Source organism: Centruroides sculpturatus, unplaced genomic scaffold, assembly GCF_000671375.1.
Source record: "Centruroides sculpturatus isolate CEXI.00-Female unplaced genomic scaffold, Cexi_2.0 scaffold683, whole genome shotgun sequence".
Classification (NCBI taxonomy): Eukaryota; Metazoa; Arthropoda; class Arachnida; order Scorpiones; family Buthidae; genus Centruroides; species Centruroides sculpturatus.
The window spans coordinates 311,038-321,856 of record NW_019384858.1 but is presented as its reverse complement, the minus strand read 5'-3'; the positions used below and the strand labels follow the sequence as shown (position 1 = coordinate 321,856).

General features: G+C 30.4%; 1 protein-coding gene across 1 annotated transcript in view; it reads left to right on the top strand.

Moving 5' to 3' along the window:
- LOC111630604 (mitogen-activated protein kinase 1-like) overlaps positions 1 to 1,061 on the top strand; it is a 56,790-nt gene extending 55,729 nt beyond the window's left edge. Inside the window, exon 8 of the mRNA XM_023374724.1 lies at positions 843 to 1,061. Coding sequence (XP_023230492.1) covers positions 843 to 1,061 — 219 coding nt within the window. The remainder of the gene's footprint in view (positions 1 to 842) is intronic.
- Positions 1,062 to 10,819: the final 9,758 nt, after the last annotated feature.

Below are 10,819 nucleotides of genomic sequence, written 5' to 3'. Positions count from 1 at the left end.
TACAATAGCGACGATTATTATTTTAAAAAATTTTTGTTAGGCTTAACATCGATGAAAATTCAACGCAAAATAGGTTAATAGCGATATACTAATATACTAATTACATGGGATATAATAATATACTACACTAATAATGGATTTTTTCATACTTTTCGGTTATCCGACTTTTCAATTATCCGACCAACCCCAGTCCCCAATTAGGGCGGATAATCGAGGTTCTACTGTATATCCACAAGCAGCTTCATAGCAGGTTTTTAAATAAACAATTTTAGTTACTTTTAGTAGCCATCTTTATGTTATGTATTCAAATGCTAAATTCAAGAACATAAAATAAATTCCTGCAAATATATATCAATGTCTTATAAATGGATGTTTTAACTACAAATTTGATTACTTGGACATAATTTCTAGACTGCTGTAAAATAGATTAACCACTCAACAGTGAGGGATGGATATATCTGTCCAGGGTGATCGTGTGGCAGTGATGAGGGATGAATATATTCGTTAAATTCTTTTGGGGTATCACCAAAAACTAGCCAAAAACTACTGCGAAAAAATTCAGCATTGTCATTCCGCAGTAGCCCATATATAGTGAAATTTCTTTTGTAGATAATTTTCTTCCTTGTAGATGTTCCTATCTTGTATATGTTGCATAGAGGTGATGTTTATTTAACTACTGCAAATTCTGCCTACATGTCCTTTCTTTTGTAGTGCGCAACTGTTGATCATAGCTTCTATGGCTTGAGGTGTCCAATATGGAAGCTTGAATATATTACAGCAATTGGACACTAATTGCTGTAATGTATTCAAGCTCTGATATTCTGTTTTGAACATTTGTGCAGTGTATATGGGTTCTTCTGACAAAAGCCTTATATGCTGCTAGTTTACCAATTCAGATAAAGGAACACAAAGACAACATTTTGAAGATCAATCCTATTGCCGCCTTAGCGGTTTACATGATTTCTGATTTGGATTCCATTTCAGTCAAATGGGACCAGGCAAAAATAATCCGAAAAGTACAGAATAAAAAAGCAGATCAGAGATCTTATACAGAAGCTTGATAAATCTACAAAAGCATTTTCAAGGAGGCAAGCCATCAATGCAAAGGTTGTGACATATCACTGATTGCTTGGAGGGCATTATTAGATTTGGATTCAAGATGATGAACTATGATAATGAGGAATATACAGGGAGATTACCACACATTATCATATACATTATTGATTAAATCCAGTTGTGTATGTTTATAGCACAAATTTATATATAAATTTTTTGTTTGGCATAGTATATGTAATATATGAGTTATGTCATTAGTTTAGTTCTTACATATATTTTTGCTAATGGTACAGTTAAGTTTACGACCCTATATAATTTATTTCTTTTATTGTTATTTTATTTTTATGTGTGTTTGGTATTTATTTGTGTATTTACTGTATATTTTAATCTACATGGAAGTCAGACACATGCATTTAAATTTTTTTTTGTTCTAAAATGTTAATATTTGAAATCAACTTGTTCTAGAATATCTTCCATCTTTCATTCTTTTTAAATTGTAATTTCTTTCTTACTGTCCTGAAGAAGGTTAATTACGATGACTGAAAATGTTTGAAAATTAAAAATTTTACCGCATTTTAAAAGTCTGAGTAATAGTACTATCTCGCATTGGAATAAAGTGATGATTTTAAAACTTATTTTAAATCCAAAGAAGTTTTTTTCAATATGCATGGAAAAAATTATAAAAATGATATATTTAGTATTGCTATTCACTAGCATAAAATTTATATCTTGCAAGTAAAAATAAATTATACCACATATCTTATCAATTAAAATGTAATGAAAAATAAAATTTTAATATATTTTATTTAATGTCAATAATTAATAATGTTTATGTGAAATCTAATTTTATATATTTTAAATGTAGCCTCTTGCAGAAGAGCCATTTAAATTTGAAACTGAACTTGATGATTTGCCTAAAGAAGAATTAAAAGAATTAATATTTAAAGAAACTATGCTGTTTAAAAGGCAACCTCAAAATTAATAATTTAATAAGTAAATGGTATGAATTGTTTGTTTTTTATTTATAAAATATATAAGATTAACTTTTTCACTAAAATCTTAACAATTGAATATTTATATGCTTTTACTTTCAATATTTTAATAATATAATAATTACTATAATAAAATAAAATTAAATGAAATAATCAGAGAGAATATTTCATATTGTAAATATAAAACTAGAAATGTAATATTAAGAAGAAACAATCCATTAATGGTCAGCCATCTCTATGTATTGCTTCTTTATTAAGAATTTACTAGGAAATCTGACTTTCTACTTTTCCTTGGAATTAATTGCCATTAACATTAAGGAAAGAAAACAACTATTATTTTTGTACAAAGGATATGCATTTCAGACTATTTGTCCCTCTTCAGCAGTGGTGTGCCGTCATTGTAAGTGGTGGATGCAATGCTTCCCTTGTATTTTCTAAAAGTTAAATACATATTAATTTTAATTATATGAAAATAATCACACAATATTTTATTATAACCGCATTATGTATCTTATTACAAATTTCTATACTACACGTGAAAAAAAAAGATAAGATCACTAATGTATATTCAGATATTAGTGGCGGAGTGGAAGCGCTGTATTGTCAGCATCCAAAAAGCCAGATTTGTGCATGTGCTTTACAGAGCACCAACCTCACTCGGTTTAGCCGGTGGAAGCCTAGGACCTTGGGTGGACACTACACGTATACTGCATCAATTCTATCCAGGATCAGTTCTGGGCTGTTAGCCGCCTGCCCGCTAGATATTTGGCCGCCCTCACCCGATTACGTGAATCACGACTAGATTTATAACTTAACCCCCAACCGATAAGAATTTACTGGTATGTTTTTATGGTAGTTCTGTATAGTTGGCATGAGTTTAAAAAATCCATTAAAATATTTGATATTTTAATTCCGCTCTCCGAGTTTATATTACTCACAATTTCAATGTTAAACCAGTGATATTACGATTTCGTACATTCCATCTTTAAGGGGGATGTAGAAAAAAACGTATACAGTTCTTGTATAATGTTAAAAAATTAACTGTTACTTTGACAGCATCATTTACAACTAAATTTAATGAATGAGAGAGATGCATGTGGTACAGAAAAAGCTCTAGAATTTATTTTCCTTAAATTTACGATTTATGTATTCGTTTGTCATAAAAATTTGTCTTTCCACTTTTTTCCCGAGATTACAAATATTCAAATACAAAGTACTTATTTCTACTTAAGAAGTAGTTAAATAATTAAGCGATTAGGGAATTGGGACACAAATAAAACCCTGCTGAAAGAGCCAGAATTTTACTTAAACAAAAGCTTAACCGAGTACAGTGTGAACTGATTTCTTCATAATATTAAATGTAATAAAGACAGAAATTTTTCCAGTTCAATGAGAGTGACCTAAAAGTTGTAAATTTTGGAAATTTCTGAGGACACTTTGTCCTAAAACGAATTAGTTAGAAAACAAATGACTATTAAGTTTAACATATTTAAATTTTTACAGCTATGGTGAGAAACGTTTAAAATCTACAACAGCCCTGTCGCGTCTTTTGAGATATACTAGTGATGTGACAAAAGAGGTATTTGACATTGACCGGTATTGGCACCCTGGGGATTTGGCAGTCTGCGTGTATGCACACTCTGCAACCGTCTTTGATTCCATCCATTAGTCACCCGTAGGGAGCTATTTGACTAAGTGCGTTGTTTTAAGGTTTAAAAAGTAAAGAATATTTTATATTTTTATGTACGTTTCTTTACAAAGCTATATTTAATTATAATTTTCTTTAAAAGTATATTCATACAATTAAAGAATATTTTGTACCAAGTATGTACCGGTACATCCACCACACATTTTATTTCATCAAGTAAGTTTTTATTATTTTATTTTTAATTGTAGCCCTTATATCGTGGCTAGCAATTCGGAATGTAATTGTGATATTAAAAATACATTTAGAAAAGTCTATGATTTTTACTGGCTTATCGAATAAACGATACGAATGGACCCTAGACCATCACTGATGCGCAATTGACTGATTGCCCCTGGATGTCGGCTTCTTACAGAAACACAGCTTCCCTATCATCAAATGTCACGGCACGCCACTGCTCTTTAGTCCTTTTAAGTTAAGTAGTACAAAATAAAATCTTTCTCGTTATGTGTGTTCCTGCATGATAATCACATATTCTGAACCAATTACGGTGTGTAGACAACAATGATAAACAAAATCTAATGTTTTTGAACTCCCATCAAGTCCTTCATCAGGTTTTTTAACGATTCCTTGATGGTTCTTCATTTTGGAATAAAATTCGTACAAGAGTTTGAATATAAGTTCAAAAATTATTAAAACCACATCACTCCTGTGCAGAGAGTTGGCCTACCAGGACTCAACGAATGGCCAAACCATGTTGTCAATCAACTCTTGCCAGGCCATTGAAAAAAACCATTTCCTCTTTATAATTTATGCAAGTAGATGTTAAACTGAATTTAAAAATGTGCACAGCCTCCAACCATCTGAGGTGTACTGTGAGGGGTGTAGTGAGGATGAGTTTGGCCCAGTTAAAGTCCGCTACGATGTCAGATCTGTTGCATATGTAGAGACGGCCATGGTTATTCTCGCATACTGTATATTGGCACAACTAAGAGCTCCATGGGGATCAGATTACAAGAACATTGTATATTGGCAAAATGTTCTTGTAATCTGATCCCCATGGAGCTCTTAGTTGATCCTATGTATACCAGGTCTCTATTGTATCTGTTGTCCCTTATGGGGACACTATATATGCCAGGATGTCTGTTTATGTCCAGGGAGTCCTGGTATATATAGTGTCCCTTATGGGGACACTGTATATACCAGGACTCCCTGAACATAAAGAAGGCATATAAATGCCTATAAGCATATAAATGAAATTGCAGATGGTAATAGCACACAGGCACATATCTTAAAAGTTTGAAAATTTCCTAGAAGTGATTAAAAGTTGAGGAAAAGGTGTCATAAGGTGTCACTATCAACTCAGAGAAAGTGTGAGTTGACACATACTAGCTTCTGACAAGGTTGTCATTTAGTTGTTTTCTTTTAAATTGTTCAATTCTCACAATATGCATGATGAATTGTACTCAGGTTGGCCATCTGTAATTGTTGACAATCTTGTCCCTGCAGTAGATACCACAATCTGTGGAAACAGATAATTCACCATTTCCACCTATTAGTTAATTTCCCACAAGTTTCACAGTTCGCTCTTTACAAAATTGTGTTGGAAAACTTGGAGTATAGGAAAAGGTGCTCTTGATGGGTTATGAAAATGCTTACTGAAGAACACAGAAGAGATTAGCCTATGCTTTTACATTTTTGACCCATTACCATGAGAAAGGTGAACTGTTGAACAGGGGACAGGACACAGGTGTTTCATGTGATCCCTGAATCCAACTAGCAGTTGCTGGAGTGATGATACATAAACAAAAGTGAAATTCAAGCAGATAACTCACAAAATTTATGGCAGTTGTGTTCTGGGACAGACACAGTGTTTTGCTGATGTACTTCATGCCACAGGGACAACAATAAATACTGCTGCATATTGTTAGACCTTGAGGAAACTTTGTCAAGCAATCCAAAAAAATGCTACAGCATGCTATCTGCCAGAATTCTGTTGCTTATGATGAGCTTCTCAATGTTTGGCATGATGTCTTCAGGGTATCAATCTCACGATTTGGATGCAGATATGGGGCCATACTGTTTTGCACTTAAACCGCAGCATTGCTACCCTGAAGACATCATACCAAACATTGAGAAGCTCATCATTGGCATAAATGAATGTCAAAAAGAACTTTACCAATGGAAAGCAACCTTCAGAATGAAATCGTTATGTTGCTTCACAACATTACAAGGCCTATACTGTAGCTCTAGTCAAATCTTTTTGCTGGCAGCAATTGGATTAACCCCCATACATCTCAGACTTGGCACTGATAGACTATCATGTCTTCCTGCATCTGAAGAGTTCCTCGCTGGCAAATGCTTCTAAACTGATCTTCTAAACTGACAAAGAAGTGAAAACAGTGATCCAGGAATAGTTATCCTCTCAGGCAGCACACTTCTATGACATGATCTACAGAAACTGGTCTCATTCTATGACAAATGTTTCAACAACAACAGAAACTGTGTGCAAAAGTAGCCAAAAGTATGTAGAATCTGAGAAAAAATAAATTACTCATAATGTTTAGTAGTTCATTTTTATTGTAAAACAGTTCTTCCTTTAAAAATATCCCTCATATATAAATATGAAATATTTACATTGTACACTGAACTGTAATACAGTATTTTTAAATAATACTTATTACCTCTATTTGAACATTTAACTTTGTACTATGTTACCATTTTCTTTACACTAGACATCTTTCCAGGCTATTTCAACTTATAATGAAGGATTAGTGAAATATTATTGGATGCTTATTTATAGTTCCTTTTCAGTCATAGAAACAATATTCAATATTGAATTGGACATTATGGGTACACACATGGCAGTGAATGATGTTATGGACTTACTATACAATGTTCTAGAAAGTTCTGTTGTTTATTTTTTAGAATTTACTTTGGTATAATGGGATATGGCAGACTCAACACAAGGGTGATCTTGCCTTAGCAGATCACCCTTGTGTTGAGTTTCCCAAGAGGACTTTCTGGAGAAAACTGCCCTTAAAGTGTTAGACATGTGAGATTTTTCAGATTTTCTTCATGTGTCCAGTCCATTGATCAGGCACGTGTGAGATCAACTACTAGTGTTTGGTAACTTTATCCATGCAACAATTTACTATTTGTTTTATTTTATTATATATTTTTAAAATTTGATTTGCTATGCAGTTTTAGAAAATTTGTTTTATTAATTATTGAATACATGTATAAATTACTGTACGTATACTTTGATACATACTATATACATTATATACATATTTTTCATATAATGTGTAATTATAAATTTAAACATAGAAGGAGAAAGAGAACAGTTAAGGGAAATATATATGTATTATGATGATTAGAGAGGATAGAGTACTTCCTATTCCAAATGCTCACTACAACACATGTACAAAAAAAGATGTTATTCTCCTTTTCTTTAAGATTTAATGTTTTTTTATAGAGGTAAATGTTTATATGCATATTTAATAAAAATGTATTACATATCGTTTATATTTTTTATTAAGTTTATTTTATTATTGCTATGTGGAATAACATTTCAGTAATTCTCGTAAAAATTTGTTACAAGAATTAATGTTATTAAGAGACATTGTTTACTTTAATTTTATAACATTTCAGTGTTTTAGAATTTTATATTTCATTATTAGCACACATCATCAAATAATAATCTCTTACCTTATCTCCTGAATGTCAGTTGTAATATGCAACTGTACAGTACTTATTTAAAATTTACACTAAGTTAAATAATAATTCAATTTAATATAAATATCATTTTAATCATTATTATGCAATAATATTAACTGTATCTAATTTGTATTTTAAGCTAAAGGTTTTAAAACAAAATTTGAAATGCATCTGTACAAAATAAAGATTTAAATTTTAAGTTTATACATCAGTTGTGAGCAGTTTGGAATAATAGGTAGTAAGCTATCCTGTCTACTCATTAAATTAGTCTCATCTGAATCCCAAGAAGTAATTTAAATATATTTTAATATTTGTCCTGTACATTTATTAAATAACATTGTTCTTGCAATTTTATTAATATAATTTTTACTTGTGTCATCACACTAGAAGGAAATTTTTAACATTTTGCATATTGAGGCAGATGAGTCTCTAAATAAAGGTCAACTTTGCCATGAGACTGTTATGTTCCTCAGGTGTTGAAAAGGGACAAAATCAATTTTATGATGTATTAGCCTAGAAGAAATATGTAAAGACAATTAACATAAAATTGAGAATACAGCAGAGCATCGATTATCAGAATGTCGATCAACCGAAACGTCAATTAACTGAAAGCTTTCCTGTCAGCAAATTTAAATTTCCACTAATGCTGTGGGCGCTGCAATCTTTGGCTACGTCTTGGGCTACTCCAATATTATTTTTGTTGGTGTGCATGTTTTAGCTGGCAGCACTGGCGTGACCATGAAAGGGTATGTAAGGACGTGTCAGGATTTGAACAAATTTCAACATGGGATAGGTTAATATATTTTTTCCTACATAATTGGTTATCTGAAAAATCGATTTTTTGAACAACCCCAGTCCCTAATTGATTCAGATAATTGATGCTCCACTGGAATTTCATATCTGTGTAAAAATAAAATTGATATTTACAGAGAAAAATTTATTAACTAAAACTCTCAACAGAAAGTTAATCAATATCAATAAAAAAAATTGTTATATTTAATGAAATAAGAGAACTATCAGTTTTATACAAGTTATTTGTTACAGTAATTTAGTTTCCAAAATAATATATTTTAGGATATTATTCTTTTATAGTTATGTATTTTTAGGCTATTAATCCAGACTTATCAATTTCTTAACCTATTTACCTGGAAATAATGGTAACTATAATAAAACTCTAATTATCCATATGAAAACCCATGGGTTATCTGTGTTTAGAAGACAATTTGAAACATGTATATATTTATGCAATGGCATGCATGTATGGGTTATATGACAGTTTTAAATTGCAATTATGAACTCATGCCTATGGAGCAATGGCTACTCCTATAGGAATAGAGTATGCATTAGGGTGAGTTAAACAAGGGTTTTATTTCTGTTCTGGTAAGTTGTACACAATCATGGGTTACATGTACAAAAACAAGTAAAATATTATAAATATATTTGAACTTATATTACTTATACTTTTTATATTATTTTTTGGAATAAACTAATTCTGATAACATTGAATGATTAATAACATCATCAGGTTACAATTACAAGAAGCAAATTTTACTGCCTTTTTAATGTATATCATAAGAAAGACCAAATTAAAATAACAGATTTAAAAGATCATACAATTTTGGCTTTGAAATTTATCATATACAAATTTATCATCATTCTTGTATATTTTATGCATTATTGAAGTAATCTCTGATTGTTAATTAATATGTAAAATACTTAAACAGTTTTCTTTAATGTTGATATATATTTGTTATTGAAATTAATATAGAACTATTTAAACCTTATTCTAGAATTTTACTTTTTAAATTCATTCCTGAATGAATAATTATGAAGAAAATGAGAAGATTGCCTGTAAGTAGAAATTTATAGAAAAATAGAAGACTGTTCATTTGTTTGATAGAAACAAAAGAATTCATGAAATTTATACAAAATTGAAAAGTATTAACTGGTCATTTATGTCCAAAATATCAAAAACTCTCAGTATTGATTTTATTTGGAATACTAGTTGAATATGGACTTTTTCTAAAATTGATTGATTCCAGCACTCCTTTTATACAGTTTTAAAGCTAACTGCTTTATAGGAGATTTTTAAATTGGGATGATTCCAAACATATTTGAATTAGAAACTAACTTAAAAGAATTGCGCCATAAATGTAAACTTCAAAATTTTTAAGAATAACTTCATTTAAAATACTGGCTTTTAAAAAGATCCTTATATAAAGATAAAAAAAGTAAAATGTTTTTTGGTAGTATTTGAACAAATTTTAAAAAAATATGACAATGTTTGTAATGTATTGCAAGTAATTTCTGTAAAAGAAATCACTATCATCAGGCAAAAGATAAAACCTAAATGAAATTAAGTACAACTGTTATGGAATACTAAGAGAACATATAACAAATTTAAAATATTAAAAATGTTTAATAGATTTAGACAATTTTTCCTTAACTTTTATGTTCTACTTGAATTTTTAAATATGCATTGGTCCTCTTTGGATAAAGCTAGTTAACAGTGCTGATTTATGATTTGTTTGTAACACTTCAGCAGTTTCATTCATGAGCATCAGTGGATCTGCTAACCCACATTTGTGGCACTGCCTAGACAAGAAAAAAATACAAGTTTTTTTCTTGTGTGCAGCTGTATAGTCATCTTCAACTGAACATTAGAAGTGCTATTACTGATGTGTCACTGACATGACACTAAAATAGTAACATGGCTGCAGCTATGTGTGAAAGCTATAATTTAATTCTTAATATCACAATGAATGGTACCGTTTTTTTGTAGTCACCAATACAGGTATACCTCATTTTACGTCGGTAATTGGTTCCAGGAGAATGACTTAAGTCGAAAAACGACATAAGTCAAATTTATTTGTCTCCAAATCTACTTGTCACTAGGCGAAACCATAAATTGCCAATTCTGGTTCTGTATTTTATTTATTAATGCATTTTTAATAATGTATGGTTAATAAGGATCTATTTTAAGCTTACAAACAAATAAATTTTAGTTTTTAATATAGTACAGAAAAAAGTAATCTAAATTTACATATACTTGTGGCGCAAATACAGTACATACTTGTAAATGTATATATTTTAATATGATTTTATGTGCTTTAAACATTTTTCTAGTGATATTACGACTTCAATATTTGTGGTGGACAGACATAAAGTCGAATAAAATGACTTAAACTTGATTTTTATTTTTCCATATACTTTTTTGACAAACGACGTATAATCGGGAACGACGTAAGTCGAGGTATACCTTTAGTAGCAAAGACAACTACTCAAACTGTCTACAGAACTGCTTTTTTGTGAATATAGCTGTGCGTGAAAGTTTCAATTGATCTACAGTATTTACAAATTGTAAAGTTTATTAATAAACAATTACCACTAATATGCACAAAATAAC